We start from the raw sequence: 20,216 nt of genomic DNA, 5'->3' as shown, positions 1-20,216 counted from the left end.
TAGTCTTAGTAAAGCAATGAGGGGCCGCTAGGGTGCAAGTATGCAGCTCAAGTTTAATGGGTAATTCAGGGTAACACGAATAAAAGCCTTTCGTGAAGGTAACCACTTCAAAGGGTTAAGTTATTGAAGGGGTTAACCCCTTCACGTGGTTACCATAATGAAGGTGTTAACCATTTCGCTGGGTTTCGAGGGTGTAACTCGAACAAAAGGTAACACTGCGATATGAGTTACCCCGTGTACGGGTTACCCTGTCAAACGGCTTAACTCTAAAGTGGGGTTGTCCGGTCCCTGATTATACCTACATTTAACATCATCACGTAAATAAATCAAACAAATGTCGGGCCTTCTATACGGTAGTTGACAAGCTATTTAAAATTGGAACCGGTGGCTATTCTGTCAAACGGGTTACGATTCTGTCATTCCAATACGAGCTACTGTGTAAATGATGGCTATATAATATGCAAACGACGAAGTTTCACGTTTTAAATGAGACATCAAATAAATAGAACAGTTAATCTAGAATAACATAGTAGTATAAACGCAAACGTCTTAATCCTAAGATTAGGGATCAAAAATATCTAATACGAATAAAACATTCCCGTTAATCTTCGTCAAAATAAGAGAAGTCTTAAAAATAAAATATTAATTACGTATGTCGGTCTTCAAGACCCACTCAAGTTGTGGCAGGTTAAAGATTTTACGCGTTTTCACCGGGACCAATGGCCTAATGAAACAATGTGTATTGTTAGCTATTAGCTATTGTTCGAAACATAGAAGCGAGTCTAAATGCTTTAGTGAGGGCATCTCAGGTAAGAAATGAGGCGACAGTGACAATAATAAGGCAATTAGGCGTCGCTAGACAAATTCGAATTGCGAACGATTTTGTGAGTGAATGATTAATTGGTACAACTAATATTTTTAATCTGTGTTTAATTTGAAATACGGAATGCGCAATGTTTAAAAAGGATTTTTTGTGTAGGTATAGGCACTTTAATAATTGGAAAAACAACCTCTACAAAAACAACGCATAGGAATTTGGTTACGTCTTGTATAGGGGGCAGGGTTGAGGGTAATAAACTTCGGACAGACAACTGTAAAATAGGCCTTGAAAGGTAGGTTAGGTACTCTAAACTAATGTAAATTAATTGTAAACAAGAAACTCGGAAACTAAGAAGGTATTAAGTAAATGCTAATTAGCTACTCATTTATGATAAAATATGGCTATAGTATAATAAGCGTTTCTAATGCCTTCTAATGATGTGTTGACAATACAAGCTGCTATTAAGCGATGTGCATTTACTTGCCTAAACAACGTAGGTAATTATATACTTTTCAAATAGGTCCGTATCTGAAGCAAACTCCTTTCTACTATGTGGATTATATGCATAGAATGACTGGTTGCTTATATAAACAAAATAGGAACGAATGTTTACCTGTCAAAATAAAAACAAAAGCGGATCGCACGCGTCCCCGAAGTCATTAAAACTTGAGATGTCGGGTATCGGCTGTATTTTAATAATACACATTAAAACTAAGGGAATATTCTGTAAGTCCATTTCTTACCTGTCAGTCCCAAATCTGTGGATTCCGAGGAAGCTTCGCTAGAAGCCGCCGACAACTGGTACATCACCAACAAAAAACACACGCAAATATTGACCACCGCCATTGCCATCTCAATTACAACTTATTAGTACTAATAAACACTATACAGTCACCATTACGAATAAACTAAACCATTCCAAAGACACTCATTATTTAATAAGTCATCACCAAAATATCTATGAACTAAAACTAAAAATAAAACTTCTAACAATGTTTGTTATCACAGTTATTGTTATTCACATATATTATCCTGTAACGTTCTTCTGTGGCACTTATATTGTATTTTTGTAAAACGCACGTGAATTTTATGAATATTATTAAACACGCGTACACGATTGTCAATAACACACGAACACAACCCACTCACAACGGCGTTCAAGCTCGACTAAATGAATGAAAGGAACGGCGCGATGAGCGAGCGAGCGAATCGGTCCGTCGGTTAATAGGGATGAGAATACAAAACTGTAAGGCGTTTCGATATTGTTATAGTTTTTATCGTAGTGATGCATGATGGCATAAAAATGTAATGATCAGTTTTAATGTTAAAATAAGTTTGGTCTGAGTGTTGACTTTAATTTATTCTTAAAACTTAAGTATTATTATCAGTATTTTTAGGCAAAAGTTAAAATTTAATTTTAAGTAACAACTTAAGAATCTTAAGCGTAACATAAAACATTGTGTTTCACAATATCGCTAAAGAAGAAGTACTAACATATCTTATCCTTAACGATTTAGCTGAAACTAGTCCAAAATGTATCGATATCGATACGATTGTATGCCGGCAACCACTAAAGTCTTATGCAGAGGAGACTAGACAGCGCATCTTTAGTGTCAATTTTGAATCAACCTAATTTAAACCGTATTGCTAGTGTTTAAGACAGGTAATTAAAAATCAAGTTACGTAAATAAAGCTGAACTTAAGTGCATATTGCAGGCGCCACTTTTTGCGACCGGCCGGCGCTAGTAGCCGGCCGCGTGGCGCGCATTCTTTGTAATTTATTTACCGAAGAGGAAAAAAAAGAACTGCAACTTTCTATAGGACCGAGACCGACGGCATTATTTAAACAAAGATTTTGGAATAGTTGTAAATGTTTTAATTGTTGGCTCACTGATTTTAAAGTACCTTCAGTAAAACTTAATGAGAGTTTAAATGAGATGAGTCAGGAACGAAAAAGTTTTTAGTGCTATTTTGGAAAGTTTACGAAAATCATGACTATGCTTCATAGATAGGTCAGGTTAGACTAGGTTTTATTTTTAATTTATTTGAAATATGTATATTTATCAAAGTTAATCATAAAATGATAAATATCTAAGCAACAATCCTTACAGCTCAACTTTCTAGATATGAATATAAAAAAAACGCTTAAATCTTCTTAAAGAAAATTGTTTAATGTAAGTACAATTAACATGCAAAGTAAGTTACAATCAACCTCTCATCAGCCATAAATTTATAGTTTAATCCAAACAAGGCGAAGGTATTAAATCATTATTCCTTTATTTCGCTGTCATCCAAAACCATGGAAGACCAAATTAAGGTAGATACACACAATAAATAAACTGAACATTTTAAAAAAGAACGCGGTCTAAAGCCGTGCACACACGGGCGGGAAAAAACGATGAAACTCATGCAACCGTGCCTTTGTTTGTGGACCGAATGCACTGCAATAGGGCCTATTGCAAGCCTTATGAGTAGGGTTGACTATAATTTAGTAAAAATATTTTTTTTTCAAGACATTTTCTTAATAATTAGCTGACGTTAACGTAATAAGGTTAAGTCTATACCTGAATATGGTTAGGAATAGTTAGGATACTGATAAATTCTACACGTTTTTTTTTAATTTATTTAAATAACGCATGATACTAAATTGACTAGGACATCAGAAAATGAGTTTACTTTAATTTTGTTTTCTGAATTGTTTGTTTGCATTAACTTTAAGCACAATGCCTCTTCGAAATTATGGCTTAATGAGCAGAAAATAAAATTGATTGTGATAAACTGATATTACTAAACTGACTATTGACTACTGACTATTACTGATAAACTATTAATATTTCTCTATTAGTTTCATTTCTCTTTCCGAAGCTCCCGTTCCGAAAACCGATTTCATCTTTGACAACCCTATAAAGACGCATGCATATTAATAACTCCTAATGACTCTTTCTCCTGCTGACTACATGTTTGAAATACATAAATGTTTTAAATTTATAGCATACCGATATAGGAGGATCAATTCATATGGTCAATATCGCCATGTTTACACAGTTGTCTTAACGAAGGCTGAGGGTTGACAGGCATTGTAGAAACTAGAATGTGTAGAAAGTAGTGTATTGTTTCAAAACTGGTCAAGTACGAGTCGGACTCGCGATACTGAGGTCCATACTCGTATCTAGGATAAAAAAACATAACCTCGGTTATCCGTAAAATACTTTATGTTGTGGGTCCTGTGATGTCGATAAAGAAGAATGTAATCCCTACTAATAATATAAATGCAAAAGTAACTGTCTGTCTGTTACGCTTTCACGTCTAAACCACTAAACTGATTTTAATGAAATTTGGTACAGAGATAGAGTTGAACTTGAGAAAGAACATAGGATAGTTTTTATCCTGGACTTTTGAAGAGTTCTCTTGGAAACGCGATAAAACCGACCTCGACGCGGGCGAAGCCGCGGGCGAAAAGCTAGTAGTACTATATTTTGTTGCTTTAGCGCACTGAATATGGATCGCCGAGTGGTATAGGTCATCACATCAATCCCACTGTGCGCGACGTGGGTGCGATCCTCGCGTAGGACAAGCTTGTCTGTGATACTTGATACACCAGTGGTTTTGTCTGGGTGTACAGTATTTTTGTGAAACCCCCTTTTACGAAATAAGGATATTTTTTGTGCCACTTGAGCCGTTTTAAAAGAATATTCATAATGTATCGATGACGTTTTTTTTTTCCACATTTTATATTGCATACTACTTTTCTTGCGGACCATGTCTTATTAACTTTAGGATAATGCCTAAAAATTTGAAATGCAATCGTCTTCCGAGAGTAAGATTCAATTCTGTTACCTGCATAATTATATCATCAATTACATAAATAAGAAGTTCGCTTGTATTTGAGATTCTGGTATTGGTATAAGCTAGTTGGGCCAAAAATCTACAAAGCATAAACTCTGTTCTTTCTAAAGACTACAATGAACTACACTTACTAAGACTCTTTAAGTAATCCCGAATTAATAAGTTCTTAATTATATCGGTTTCGTGAATTCTGTAAAGCAAAAACTAAAGCCTAATTAGGCCTTTTGGACATTTCGTAAAACACTGACAAAAACATAAAATTCCTGGATTTTGAGTTTCCCTTTGCCCTATCAATATTAATTTGTGTTTACATACCACACGCGGTGTAGCGTCAACAAAAACATTTAAAATTTTAACAGGTTTAAACACGTCGATGACTCATACCTGGTAGCGCCAGCAGGAAAAGTCGTCAATAATCATAAAAACTGTCAATACTGTTAAGTGGTACAAAATCTCCTTCTTTATTCTTTCTACTTAAAACTTAACGTCGCTACATCTTTTGTTAACGCTACTTAGACATAATTAAAAAAAAAAAACAAAAGCATTTCTCGAGCTTCTCATTGTAAAGTTTAATTACCTGTTCGGGATTCTCAGAAGGCCGTGGTATTGTGGCCATGGAAAGAGCGAGTTGACCAAAATCGAATGTTTCTTCTATTTTTATAAAAACATTTTAATATCCATGATCATCAATTTATTTTTTATAGCAATACTAGCTTTTTCCTGTTATTATAGTATAGTGTGATGTAAATGTCTTAGACCGGTCCCTGTTCAAAGCTCTGATCGAATGTTCTGAAAAAGATGACTTCGGTAGAACACATTGCAGCATGCCATCGTACCATTGTGGTTGTTTTCAATAACTAAATCGCGCCCGCTTCAGCGTCACTCACCGTTGGTTTTCTAGCTCCAGCTACTGGCGCCGAGTGCATCCCTTATCGAATCAAGATAAGGTTGAAAAAGTCGCCGCCGAACAAATAATATAAGTTAAGGTACGGCCCTAATGCTGTAGAGAAACTGATGGACTACAATCTCTTAAACTCTTGTTGCAGTTGTGGAAGCAAGATAGTGAACTATACCACGTATAGCGATATCTCTTTCCTACGATGCTTTAAGTGCTGGGTAGGATCCGTGAGTGCATAACGATAACTGTATTATTTGTTTTAAGTTATATGTTCTGGTGCTGTAAATAATTTTATTATCGCTGACAGCCTTGACAGGCTTTAAAAAGTGGTATAATTCCTTGTTTAAGACCTAATTATGTTGACCCCAGATTTATAATGAAGCTGTATAATAATTATGTATTTATTAATGTTTATCCAAGACGACGTAAAAAAAGAGGATGTTTTCTATTAGATGTAGGACTCAGTTGTAAGAAAATTACAACTGAGTCAACTGACCATGGTTTTGCTTAGCTACCTATCTCGGAATATCGTATCTCCTACTTTGTTGTTTTAGTTTCAACCGTGTAATACACAAAGAGTTAACAAAACAGCATTTTTTTTCGATTGTATTGTATACGTATAACAAAGCAAACGGGCTTATGGATTAATTAAAGGCTAGAGATAAGAAATACCTTGGTCTGCAGACTGGGTGCTGCCCCTATGATTGGCAAGACGTGTAGAGACATGTTTTGACAAGACTGCTTGTTTGAACCTTGAACCAAGTGTCAGGAAAAAAAAGAACTCACTCTTTTGTTTAATTATTGTTTTCAACGAATAAACTTAAAACTACATAGATAAGGAATATTGAGAATATTCCAAGTAATTGCGGGTTCGATTGAATCAGGCGAATCGACTACTAAGCCGAAATTGCACCCGGTTTCGAGATTGAAAATTTGCGCTTGTTCAATGTTGATAGTTAGGAATACATAACTTAAAGAATTTACTTAATAATGTGTGACAGACAGATAAAGGCGATGAAATATAGTCTCTTATAAGTACCCGACTTAAACGAGTAACGTGTAACTGCATAATCAAGCAAAATGGACAAATAACAGAATTACAACCAAACTTTTAAACTAGGTGTGTATATTAGGTAAATCTTATAATTAACATGAGTTAAAAAAGTATGTTTGAACGTCTCGAAGGCATAGCCTTTTACCTAAATAAAATCTTCCTGGCGAATCTTCTTTTTCTTCTTCTTAGTTGGCCCATCTGGAGGGTTTTCTGTTGCCGGCCCTTCTTGCACGGATTCATGATGCGATTCCTCTTGCGTCTCTTCTTTTTCTTGAGCAGTCTCCTCTTGGGTTGTTTCCTCTTTGGTAGCCTCCTCTTGGGTTGTCTCCTCTTTTGTAGTCTCCTCTTTGGTAGCCTCCTCTTGGGTTGCCTCTTTTGTTGTCTCCTCCTCTGCAGTACCCTCTTCTGTTGTCTCCTCCTCTGCAGTACCCTCTTTTGTTGTCTCCTCCTCTGCAGTACCCTCTTCTGTTGTCTCCTCCTCTGCAGTACCCTCTTCTGTTGTCTCCTCCTCTGCAGTACCCTCTTTAGTTGTCTCCTCCTCTGTAGTATCTTCTTTTGTTGTCTCCTCCTCTGCAGTATCTTCTTTTGTTGTCTCCTCCTCTGCAGTATCTTCTTTTGTAGTCTCCTCTTGCGTAGTCTCTGTTTGTTCAGATTCTTGTCGACTCGACGATTCCGCGCTTTCACTAGTTGCCTCAGTCGACTCTGATACATCTGATTCTTCACTTGGTTCTTCAGCAGTTTTCTCAAGACTGTCTTCACTGGGTTTATGATGTTTATGTTTTTTGCTGTGTTTAGGTTTGTGGTGCTTTTGACTTTTATTTCCTTTATGTGGTTGTTGATTTTGTGATTTTTCGCGTGGGTTTTTTATTGTAGTTAGATAACGTTCCTCCTTAGGTGGAAGTGTTGTGCCATTCTGTAGAATAACTTTAAGTACACTGAGTGGGATCCAGTGACCAGGTACTTGAGCTTCGACTGGATTCGCGACAAATATTAATGGATCGTTTTGAGGGTCTGGCCAGTTGCTTGCTTGAGCGACTTTCGCTGAACACAATGTAAGCACTATTATGGAGACATGTGGCATTTCTGTAAATAATACAAAAAATGTTTTTCTATGGATTTTCTCAGCGCTTGAATGCTTCAACTTTAGACATAGTCTGGTATGATAAAACTTATAAAAATCTATAAGCTTATCAAATACTTACAGGTTTTTTTATCAGAACTAGCACAGTTAGAGCTCGACCGCTTGATCATAATAATCAAATAATGAATTTGGCTCTCATTGTTTTACGACCTTAGCTACCATTTTCACGAAATGAATGAAACCGTTTGTAAATAATATAAACCAACGAACAAAAACATACTTACTGTACGTACACATATAAGAATAGGTTAGCAAAATATGATAATATTCACATTTTGTTGTGCATTTGATGCCGAGTCAGAATGTGAGCGGATAATATTTTATGGTTCTTGTTATCAGCTGTCTTAATCAAAAAGTTAATTGAGCATAGCACATTTTTTTAATCCACTATTATTGATTTAACTTCGGAAATCAAGACAAGCCTTACTTCAGGAAAAATATAATTATCGGTAGGTTGGTAGACCACAAACTAAATAGGCGTGAAAACAATACATCTTTACTCCTAATTGCTGACCATTTCGTAGTAACTATCGTGCGCATGATTCATTATTAAATGATGCAACGGCTCACGAGTATTTATCGAGTATTTATTGACGAATAAAAAGATTTGTATTTGTATTTGTATTTGAGATTGCCCGACTAGTTTTGGGCCTAACCTGAGCCAAATCAGTTCAACTCGCGACTCCGCCATGTTAAGGACTCCAACTTGGGAATACTAGCACCTATTGGTGTATTGTTACGAGTAAGGGACGCCGCCGTTAAGCCCGGTAACGCTGAATCGCTACTTGATCTCGAACCAAGATCGAAGATTCGATGGTACCATTTCAGGAAAAAATCAAAATTAAAATCAGATTCAAACCAGATTTGGGAGTAAGCTTGGAGGTCGGCAATTTTTTAAACGACTCCCTCATTAAGGATTTGAATCCTTGTTTCGCGGGGGGTTTCGCAAGTATTCAAGTCACATGCACAAAGATACCCAGACTCAGGACAAGCGATAGTGGATCACACAAATAATTGTCCTACTGGCTACTGTTTGGTACCTTATAGTTACAGTGTACCACGGCTACTAGCAGATTTATTTAGCTATTAAGTTTATTTACCACATAAGAAAAAAACCTGAAAAAATATAATAGGCATTAAGAAATATTCGAGTAAAATATAGTAGGTTCAACAAATAATAAGTTATAATACTAGCACGACTAAGCATTAAATATTAAATAGCTTAGAATAATACTACTTTTGGTATCAGCACACGTTGAAGTCTTATACAATGTGTAAGAATAAGACTACGATCTACCATGGAGTAAGTTAAAGTTACAATAACCAATTGTTACTACTGGCCACCGGCTTTTTCTTGCGTTTTGGAGCCATATTCGCAGGACCATCTAATGCACCCTTAAGTGTTTCCACGTCAGTTTTAATTGGATCTAAGTCTTTAAATGTCGTTGTTTCTATCTCTGGTTCTTGATGTGACTCTTCTTTCGGTGATTCCTCTGGCTCTGACTCCTCTTTTGTTGATTCCTCTGGCTCTGACTCCTCTTTTGTTGATTCCACTTGGTCTGAATGTTCTTTTGTTGATTCCACTGGGTCTGAATGTTCTTTTGTTGATTCCACTGGGTCTGAATGTTCTTTTGTTGATTCCACTGGGTTTGATTCCTCTTTTGTTGATTCCTCTAGATCTGACTCCTCTTTTGTTGATTCCTGTGGCTCTGAATCCTCTTTCGTTGGGTGCTCATGCTCTGATTCTTCGTTCGTGTTTTCCTCTTGCTCCGACTCTTCTTGCGTTGTTTTTTCTTGCGTCGTCTCTCTTTCAGAACTGTTCTCGCTTGCCTCCTCTGAGCTTTCACCAGTTGCCTCCTGTGTTGCCTCGGTTTCCTCACTAGATTCCTCTACGGTTTCTACTTCTGTGTTTACACTAGATTCTTCTGTTTCTTTTTTCTGTTGAGTTTTGTTGTTTTGTGGTGGCTTTACGGTATGTGTTTTTTTAAATACAGCACGTTCTTCCTTAGGTGGAAGTGTAGTACCTTTCTCTAGAACAGCTTTGAGCACACTCAGTGGAAGCCAGTGTCCAGGTAAATCGGCTTCTACTGGGTTCGCGACATACATCAATGGGTCATTTTCAGGGTCTGGCCAATGGTTGCTGCCTGCTTGAGAGAGTTTAGTTCGATTTGGCCATTTGCTTGAGTGGGCGATTTTCACAGAGCATAACGTTAGCATTATTATGGTGACATCTGGCATTACTGGAAATTACAAAGAAATATCAAATTTAGTCGTTTTCATTTTAGTCGAAGGAAGCAAATAGTTCATATTCGTATATGAACTTAAAACTTAAGCTATAGAAAGGTCAACCCACGAGGGTTGCCCTTTCTTTTTGTATAGATTTTTATGAAAGTGCTTAGATCCGGCAGCACATGTACCATGTAAATTCGAGAACAACTGCCAATCGGAAAGGATAACATAGTGAGGAAACCAAGTATAGGATTCGGTCCCGGTCAATTTTTCCTATCCCGGATTGCATTGATAATAGAAAGTGTCAACAAAAAGATATTAAAACATCAAAATCATGTTTTGAATTTAATTATAATTTGAAATTAGGTACATCTTAAAAAAACAAAACAAATTTCTACTTTTCTCTGATAAAATAAACAGACTAGGTACTTGTCTAAATCTATAGGCATACAAAAATGCAACCACAAATTATCAACAGTCAACCCCTATCTTAATAGGGCAAAACAACGTTTACTGAGTTAGCTAGTAAATTATGAAGTAACTAGCTTTCCCGGCGAACTTCGTACCGCCTAAGAGTCTGTAAATTAGTTATGTATTCCAATCTTGTCATTTTTGCAAGATCGAAACCACCTGAACGTACATCTAGCTGCTATTGTGACTTCTTCTGCCCGATTTAATGGTATCCTCGAGTACTCATGATACTTGCTCTCCTGCTCCTCCCAAATACTTACTATCATTATATTCGACTGCTACAGATTTTTTTTTACTTTTATGTATATTGTCAGCTAAGCTAAACTCGGAGGGCTTCGTAACGCCTATGGGGCGATCGCATCTCCGCAAGATCTACATCCCAAAACACCCCATTGTAAAACTACCTGTTCTCCTGGAACCAACCTCATTTTGAAGTTTACTACATATTTTTGTTAGAAAACGTTTGAATGTGAGAAAGAAAAGGGCTGTTTTTAAGGTTTTCCCGGCAATTATTTGATTTTTTCTCACCGAATAAACCTTCTCTGCATTGCTTATAATATTTCAAGACTAAAATCATCCAAATCGGTTAAAATATAAAAAATCATAAAATCGGTTCTCCAGTTTTAGCGAGACCAACGAATATAGATAAATTCTGGAATTTATAAACACACAAAGCAATACTCAACAATATTTTAGAAAATATAAACACAACAAAGCAATAATTACTATCGCTGATAAAATGAAATGACATATTACATTCAATTTGTTTGACAGAATTAACGTCAAATAGGCTTTTAAGTATTAGTACAAATTGTTTGTATAGAAAGATGTGTTTTTTTTTTAATTCAAGTTTTTTTTCAAGTTTTTTTTTTTAATTTTCTCTACGTACGAACCCTCTCTGGACTTCCACGAATAATGCAAGTCCAAAATTTGCTAAATCGGTTAAGGCATTGTTGAGTTATACCCCTACATTACAACGAAAAGTGGCATTGATTTTTTTATATATATAGACTTAAATAACAAACTAGCATTTTGGCCGGGATTGACGGACGCGGGACCCGTTTTGGAATCCTGGGATCGAATCCTCTAAATTTACAAGTCACTAGACCTACTACACAATACTACTTTTAGATTTCATGAGCTGTTCTGTGGTCCGGTGTGATGCTAAGTTAGCACCAGCCAAGCCTACTCATCAGAATGTGGCGACACTACTTAACTATTGTGAAGGAATCTCTCCAAACTACAGACACAACTAAGATTTAAGCTTTAGTTTGCCTTCATACTAATATTCCAACTTGTTATTGAATAAAAGGAAATGAGTTTTATTGTAAAAGTAAAGCCTCGGATACACTAGGGAACATTTTGTCCCGCAACATGATGCGCAACACAAAATATACGTGACGCTGCAACGTTGCATAGTGTCCCGCAACATGGCCCATGTTGATTGCTCCCGCCTCGAGAGCGAGCGCACGTATCCCGCGTCAGTGTTGCGCTATTTGTCACCGAGTGTAGTCGCGTATGTAGGTAGCACTAATAACCACAACCTCCTGGGGCGACATTTCTATAAGCACTGAGAAGTGTGGTCGACAAAATGTTCCGCAATATATCTCGGCACATTCCACGTAGTTGTTGAGGAACATGTTGCTCCATTTGTCCCCTAGTGTATCCGTGACTTCAAACACTCTGCCTTATAAAATATTGTTAAACGAATGAAACGTAAAACAAAATACGTAAAAAATAGAAAAAAATAAGTTAACAAAATATGTCTTACTTAGACAGAAATCTTAGTGGTTAAATTTTCATCTTCCCATATTTCTGTACATTTGATGTTTGGGTAGAAACTGCGTAGATTATTTTATGGTTTTCGCTATCGGAAGTCTTAAGCGAAAACTTAATTAAACATATCATGATCGAGGTATATAAATACAGGGTTGCCATTCAAAGAGTTGTAAAAGTAAGTCATAATGCCAGTTTTATTTTAGATATGTTCAGATGTCGTCGTACGCGTGTCAGCTCGTGGCTAATCTATAACCGCATAAGTGAAACGGTCACGGGTTAAGCTATGCCGTTGACTGGCCTGTTGGTCTAGTGGTTAGTAACCCTGACTGCTATACCAGAGGTCGTGGGTTCGATTCCAACCCAGGACAAATGTTTGTGTGATGAGCACGATCATTTGTTCTGTGTCTGGGTGTCATTCATCTATAATAAGTATGTATTTAGAACTATATAAGTATGTTTCTCAGTGGTCTACATAACACAAGCATAACACAAGGTCTGCTTAATTTGAGACAAGATTGCGTTGTGTGAATGTTGTCCAATATTATTATTATTATATTATTACTAGCTGACCCAGCAAACGTTGTTCTGCCGAATATTTTTTTTCTTGTTGTATGTATTTTTAATGCCACATTATAAAAAAATAAAAACAAACAATTTCGTCCAAAGAATAAAATATATTTTTTTTAGTGCGAGCAACCCTTATCACTTAGGTGTATGAAAAATTGATGTTGTTCTATTCTCAGACCTACTGAATACGCATATAAAATTTGGTAAAAATTGGTTAAGCCGTTTCGGAGGAGTACGGTAACTAACATCGTGACCCGGGATTTTATATATTAGATTATGCTTGACGTGGTCGGTCCGTAGATGGGTGATCATCTTTGTCATAACGAGTTCCTCCGTGTTTCGGACGGCACGTTAAATTGTGGGTCCCGGCTGTTATTCCTACATTTTTGACAGTCGTTACAGGTAGTCAGAAGCTTGAAAAGTCTGACAACCAGTCTAACCAAGGGGTATTGTGTTGCACAGGTAACTGGGTTGAGGAGGTCAGATAGGCAGTCGCTCCTTGTAAAACATTGGTACGTTGCTGAAACTGGTTAGACTGGTAGCCGACCCCAACATAGTTGGGAAAAGGCTAGGCCAATGCCAATTATGATGAAAAGCAATTATAAAAAAAGACATGAAGTTCTGTCTTCGGGGTGTCTATAGGTTGATTTTTAGCGTTATTCAAATTAAGATGCAAACGACCTTTGCCATACATTAAACACTCGAGTACACATCCTGTGTACAACGATCCTCTAAAATCCTTGGCAAAGACCCTTGGATCATCTTTTGACATTATTTCATTAGTGATTCGTTTAAGTGATCTTAGGAAAATGCTCTTTTTATTTATAACGTCCATTAATTAGAGACAGAAAAGATATAACAAGTGATAAAATGCTGACTAAGACTCTGAAAAGTGATCCTGAAGTGGGAGTTATATGACCAGGACGCATGCACGCAGGCCTTGCCCACAGCTCATCGTCGTGGGATGGAGCACTGACTCTTAACCCTAAGGAGGTAGATCAATACGTATGGTTCTTTGATTTTAGCTTCGGTGGACAAGGAATCAAATATGATTTGATACGACATATAAAAAACATTCGAATTGTTGTCTAATGCAATTGTCATAATAATAAATACAGTCGTCTCCCTTTTTTCTAAATTTAGCTTGAAAGGGCTTTGTTTTTCTTGTGATAAATCTTGTGAATAAATATCGATCAGATAGAAGCAACGTATAGAAGGGTTACGTGCGTATATATCAATTCTGTTCAATGTGCAAAAAATAAAAAGGCAACCGAGGACCGAAAATACATTTTATATTGTCCTTTACAATTTTATCAGATTTGTATAATTAGTAATTATTGTAAAATTATTAAAAACCAAACTTGTGGAAGCGTGATAGTTTCAAAATTGCAAGAATGTTTTTGGATTGCTTTGAGAGGTGGTGCAGTGTATATTAAAATCGACACTGCGGGTTTACGGTATTCACGGTTGGTCTGACCTACGGAGGAGTTGGATTTCCTCGTTACTCAGATTGAGAGTAACGGTCGATGTCTGACTGTTGTTGACAATTACATTTTTCTTTGAGTTCAGGTGTAAAACAATTGACTTTGTATAACACAATCTTTCTGTCCTCGCTTAATTTAAGCCTTAGACTAGATTCCTTAATATCTTTTTCGCCATTACCCTTCCTTCCTTATTTCATTTTCGTCTCATTTCGAATGTACTTCTTTACAAATTAACAATTATCGGTATCTTGGATTTTGCACGCCAGCCAAAGTCATTTTGATGTAATCGAGAGAGAGAGAATTAGATAGTAAATGCAACCACAACATAAGATACAATTTTTAAATGATGTAACGGTTTACTCACGCGTATTTATCGGGGTAGCCCGACTAGTTTCGGACCCAACCGGAGTCCTTAATCATGAGCAGACGCGGCGGGATCGCGAGTCGAACTGTTCGACTCGCGATCCCGCTAGTCGGGCTACCCCGATAAATACGCGTGAGTAAACCGTTACATCATTTAATAATGAATCAGTCTCACGATAGTTATTATAAAAATAAGATACAATTTTTGTAAAGATATATAAATTGAATGTTGTCACAGATAAACAGAAGTAGTGAACACTAAACCTCTCACCATGGCTCATTAATATGTCCTACGACTGGATGTCTTTTTTGTTTATTAAGTTTGCCAGGGCGCGTGGGTAGAACGTTAGACGCCTCAGGTTGCTTCGTTTCTTCTTTACCATCTTCCTCTTCTTCTTCGTATTCTTCGTCTTCACCTTCTTCCTGCCCTTGCTCTTCCTCCTTTTCATGCCCCACTTCCTCTTCTTCGACTTCTTCAAATTCATCTTCTTCCCCTTCTTGCTCATCCTTCTCTTCGTGCTCCTCTAACTCTTCTTCGTCTTCTTCCTCCGCATCCTCTTCCATCTCTTCTAACTCTTCCTCCTCTTCATCCAGTACTTCCTCTTCTTCGACTTCTTCAAATTCATCTTCTTCCCCTTCTTGCTCATCCTCCTCTTTGTCCTCCTCTAACTCTTCTTCGTCTTCTTCCTCCGCATTCTCTTCTACCTCTTCTAACTCTTCCTCTTCTTCATCCAGCACTTCCTCTTCTTCGACTTCTTCAAATTCATCTTCTTCCCCTTCTTGCTCATCCTCCTCTAACTCTTCTTCGTCTTCTTCCTCCGCATCCTCTTCCATCTCTTCTAACTCTTCCTCCTCTTCATCCTGCACTACTTCTTCTTCGACTTCTTCAAATTCATCTTCTTCCCCTTCTTGCTCATCCTCCTCTAACTCTTCTTCGTCTTCTTCCTCCGCATCCTCTTCCATCTCTTCTAACTCTTCCTCCTCTTCATCCAGCACTTCTTCTTCTTCGACTTCTTCAAATTCATCTTCTTCCCCTTCTTGCTCATCCTCCTCTTTGTCCTCCTCTAACTCTTCTTCGTCTTCTTCCTCTGCCTCTTCTTCGACTTCTTCACCTTCATCTTCTTCCCCTGCTTGCTCTTCCTCCTCTTCAGGACCCTCTTCCACTTCTTCGTCTTCTTCCTCTGCATTCTCTTCATCCAATTCGTCAGTTTCGTGCTCTCCCACTTCGTATGTTACTTGTTGATCCTCTTCCTCTTCTTGTGTCTCCTCTTCGTATGTTTCCTTTTCTTCTTCTTTCTCTGTTTCCTCTTCTCCCTCCACGTCTATTTCTTGTTCACCCTCTTCGTCTGATTCGTCTTCTACCTGATTTTCGTTTACTCTTTTTTTATCCTCTTCCTCATCTTCATCATTCTTCTTTTGATATTCAGCGTCTTCCTGTTCTTCCTTATATTGTTTCTCTTCTTCACTTTCCACAGCTTCTTCTTCTTCGGATTCTTCTTCATTAGATTCTTCATCTTCTGATACTTCTTCTGATTTATCTTCAGATTCTTCAAGATCTGTTTCCTCTGCTTCGGAATCAGATGCGGATTCAGTACTGTCTTCTATAATGTATGATAAATCTTGTTCGCTTTCTTCACTATAATCACTTGATACACTATCTGATCTTGAATTTTTCCGTTTCGGCTTTCGCTTTGATGGCTTTTTTTGTTCTGACGGCGATTTTTTTATTTTCGGTCTATTTATAATAATTAAGCTTACTTTGTCAGGTCCAGCAGTTGAGGCTTTTAGTAGGATCATTTTGAGGATACTTGCAGGGACCCAGTGGCTGGGTACTCCGGCTTCTACTGGGTTTGCGATAAACACCAATGGATCAGTTTGGGGATCCGGCCAGTTCGCACGAACTGACGCAGAGCATAATGTTAGCGCTATAAAGGTGACATCTGGCTTCACTGGAAATGACAAAGCAATCAGATTAAGAGTGTAATTTTTTTTCAAGTGAAATAATTATAGTGGTTTTGCAGGGACACTGACTGGATTTTTTTAAATATAATCTGTAGCATATATAACTAATTACAAGTTTTAAACATATACACCTCTCTCTAGACCGTAACAAAATCTTGTTAGACAAGTTTTTCTCATTTCCTGAGTTCTATGCGCGACATGGAGCCGAAGTTATGATAGACCGAAAAACCAGCTTTAGGTTTTCAGCAATACAACAACACTACTTCATAGACTTTGGATTCGATGTCGAGGAAGACGATGGAAAGGCTGGAAAGACTGGCTTGTATTAATTTGTCTTTCTTTTATTACTGAATCAACAACGTAGTTAAGATCTTCTTTACTTACTGTGTATGTAGCTTAAACAAACTCTAGAACAGAAAAGTAAGAACAATATGAAGCAAATGAAAAAGGTAAACTTACTCCTCTTACGAATGTTGATTCTTAAAGTATTATAATTTTTGTCACATAGTTATGTACATTTGATGTAACCTAAAATGAATTGTACATTAAGCAATCGTACGACAGAATTCAGAAGAAAATATTTTATGGTTCTCGCTATCGAATATCATAAATGGGAAACTAATTGAACGTAGTATTAAAGTAGCTTTATTGATGAAGGCTATATTGAATGTGTTCTATAAAGCAGAAAGGTAGGATTCGTCTGATCGATTGATTAATACAAACTAGAATAAACTTGGGCCCAAGTTACATGCCTTCGAGCGATTAGTCTGACGTATTCGCTCAAATTGACCCTTTATAGGCTCTTGTCGGAAGCGAATCGACCAGCGGAAGCACTCGGAGAAAATAAACTAGACTCTCTTTCCTTTAGTTAACTGATGAATATTGTGACTTTGGATAGTTTGGATGAAACAGAGAAACCACACTTTTTAAAGGCAGGTGCGCAGGTACAATGAAAAAGTCAACCGAGTATCGTTTTTATTTGTATTTATAAAATGACAGACATAAACGTGTGTTCATTGTTGTTTAAAGGGAAGTTATTTTTGTATTCAATACATGACCTGATCATGATGAAAATGCTGAAGAACTCATAAAAATCTGTACTCGACAATCACTTCATATTGGGAAGTTCCCTTGGCACTTTTTTGAGATTTAGATGGCACAAACTTAATAATTATGGGAAAAAGTTTAAACGAGTACTCTCATCTTAGATGTATTTGGATTTGTTCTGCATATTATACCACGTAAAGTTTACGACCGCATTGATACGTTTTTGAGTTTCTATCTATTTGTTAGATTCTTTACATGGTTAAGTGAACAGTGACAAATGAATTTGTCTTTTTTAATCAAAAGACGCTATAAAACATCTAGAAAAAGTGGTCTGTGGGATTTGCCCATGCTTCTGTATGTATCTTTACTGGCTTGTATTAACAAAATATAAAACTCAAGTGAAACTGTGTTTTATTTTCTATTTGTATTTTTGCTCTTAGTCCATTGTCCAGCTGAAGCAGAAACTTTGTGACCTCTAGACCACTCACCATGGCTCATTACGCGGCTTTTTTCTAGGTGGCTTTGTAACGGGAGCAGGTTCATCAGTTTCTTTTACTTCATTTATTTCCTCTGTTGCCTCTTCTTTCTCTTCATCTTTCTCTTCCTCCTCTTCTTCCTCTTCTTCTTCCTCTTCTTCTTCCTCCTCTTCTTCCTCTTCTTCCTGTTCTTCTTCCTCTTCTTCTTCCTCTTCATCTTCCTCCTCTTCTTTCTCTTCCTCCTCTTCCTCCTCTTCCTCCTCTTCCTCCTCTTCCTCCTCTTCTTCCTCTTCTTCCTCTTCCTCCTCCTCCTCTTCTTCCTCAGCCTCTTCTTCGTCTTCCTCCTCCTCTTCTTCTTCTTCAGATTCCTCTTCTTCAAATTCTTCGTCTTCTTCAGATTCTTCTTGCTGGGATTCTTCCGATTCAGATTCAGTATTTTCTTCTTCACTAAAATCCGTTGATTCGCTAACTGGTTTTGGATCTTCCTTTTTCGGCTTTTGATTCGGTGGTTTTTTTTTCTGTTGCGGTGACTTTTTCCAGTTTTTTGGTTTATTTGTAAATAGCAAGTTGAAGTCAGGTCCTGCGGTTGAGGCCTTTTTAAGGATCATTTTGAGGATACTTGCAGGGACCCAGTGGCTGGGTACTCCGGCTTCTACTGGGTTTGCGATGAACACCAATGGATCAGTTTGGGGATCCGGCCAGTTCGCACGAACTGACGCAGAGCATAATGTTAGCGCTATAAAGGTGACCTCTGGCGTCATTAGAAATAAAGCATATAAATTTACCTATTCAAGATACTATTAATCTAATAATTTTTTAACAACTGTTTTTGAGGCGCATTATCGAATAAGGTCAACTTACTGCTGGTAGATATTTTGATACTTAATTTTTATTTAGATTTCACATATTTCTGTGCATTCAATTTCGGTTCAGAAGCTGAATATTTTTTTTATGGATGTAGTTATCACAAATCTTAAACGAAAAACTAATTGAATGCGATATAAATGGAGATTGGTGAAGGCTGCTGATTGATTACTGCAAAGCTCCACTACATGTGGCTGATAGAATTTTTCGATTGTTGTAATATCTTGGCGGGGACATTTAGAGTGGAAATAAGATAAAATGCAAGTGTTTAGAAAATCTGTTTAATAGTTATGAGCTAAAATTGCATGCTTTAATAGAAAAATGTCCTCAACAACTAGGCCTGTTGTTTTTACGAGTTGGTATGTATCAAGAGATAACAGAAGGTTACACACTGTTGCAGTTGTGAAAGCGAGACAGCATACTGCGCGTTGTAGAGCGCCGTCTTTATCCCACAACTGCAAATGTTTACTTTAAGAGATGGTGGTATATGAATGTTACTGGCAACACCCCGGCTTTGGTTTAAAACACGTTGTACAGTTACAAGGAGGGGTTGGCTGTGGTTGTCCCTCGCATGGAGCGTAATAGTCGATGTCTGACACCTCTTGTTGACAGCAGTTTTCGGACGGTTGTGGTCGAAGACAGATGTCAGGCTCCTTTGGTCCACAGCAAGTCTCAGGTACTTTCGGTGGAAGGCAGGGATCCGGCGGCCGCGGCTTACAGCAGCTGTCAGGTACCCGTGGCTTGCAGCAGCTGTCAGATATCTTTGGTTGACAGCAGGGTTCAGGTGGCTTTGGTTTACAGCTATTATCAGGCATCGTTCTTGGTTGCCAGCAGCTAACAGGCGCCTTTGGTTGACAGCAGTTGTCAGGCTCCTTTGGTTGACAGCAGGAGTCCTTTGGTGGAAAGCAGCTATCAGACGGTTTCGGTCGACAGCAAGGTTTAGGGACTTTTGGTACAAAGCAGGTATTAGACACCTGTGGTCGACAGCACTTGCCAGGCTTCGGTGGTCGATAGCAAGTGTTAGATGCGTTGTTGTCATCGTCTTCAGGTGAGAAACAACAGAGTTTTAATTTACTATGCTTCGGGACTTCACTGCTTGATACACTGTTATCTTCTTCTTCCTCTCCACTTTCTTCTTCCTCACCACTTTCTGCGTCCTCTTCATCTTCATCTTCCTCGGATTCTTCTTTTTCTTTCCCGTCGCTATCATAGTTT

At 37.6% G+C, this 20,216-nt stretch overlaps 3 protein-coding genes across 4 annotated transcripts in view; all 3 read right to left on the bottom strand.

The window, feature by feature from the left end:
- The window catches only part of LOC113499106 (BMP and activin membrane-bound inhibitor homolog), a 62,976-nt gene extending 60,983 nt beyond the window's left edge, over nt 1–1,993 (bottom strand). For both annotated transcript variants that reach the window (XM_026879464.1, XM_026879465.1), the window contains exon 1: nt 1,564–1,993. In XM_026879464.1, the coding sequence (XP_026735265.1) occupies nt 1,564–1,672 (109 nt within the window). In that variant the 5' untranslated portion in view covers nt 1,673–1,993. The remainder of the gene's footprint in view (nt 1–1,563) is intronic.
- Nucleotides 1,994–5,998: 4,005 nt separating this feature from the next.
- On the bottom strand, nt 5,999–20,211 carry LOC113498810 (probable serine/threonine-protein kinase kinX). Its single transcript, XM_026878950.1, has 6 exons — nt 20,095–20,211; nt 19,543–20,043; nt 18,218–18,922; nt 14,979–16,062; nt 9,094–9,999; nt 5,999–7,376 (listed from the first exon to the last, which is right to left on the bottom strand). Exons 1-6 carry the CDS (start codon nt 20,209–20,211, stop codon nt 6,760–6,762), a joined length of 3,930 nt encoding a protein of 1,309 aa, XP_026734751.1. The 3' UTR covers nt 5,999–6,759.
- LOC113498985 (submandibular gland secretory Glx-rich protein CB-like) lies at nt 8,737–10,315 on the bottom strand. The gene has a single exon (XM_026879275.1). It carries the CDS (start codon nt 9,995–9,997, stop codon nt 9,074–9,076), a length of 924 nt encoding a protein of 307 aa, XP_026735076.1. The 5' UTR covers nt 9,998–10,315; the 3' UTR covers nt 8,737–9,073.
- Nucleotides 20,212–20,216: the final 5 nt, after the last annotated feature.

This window comes from Trichoplusia ni, chromosome 11, assembly GCF_003590095.1.
Source record: "Trichoplusia ni isolate ovarian cell line Hi5 chromosome 11, tn1, whole genome shotgun sequence".
Taxonomy (NCBI): Eukaryota; Metazoa; Arthropoda; class Insecta; order Lepidoptera; family Noctuidae; genus Trichoplusia; species Trichoplusia ni.
This window is presented reverse-complemented; position numbering and strand designations above follow the sequence as displayed.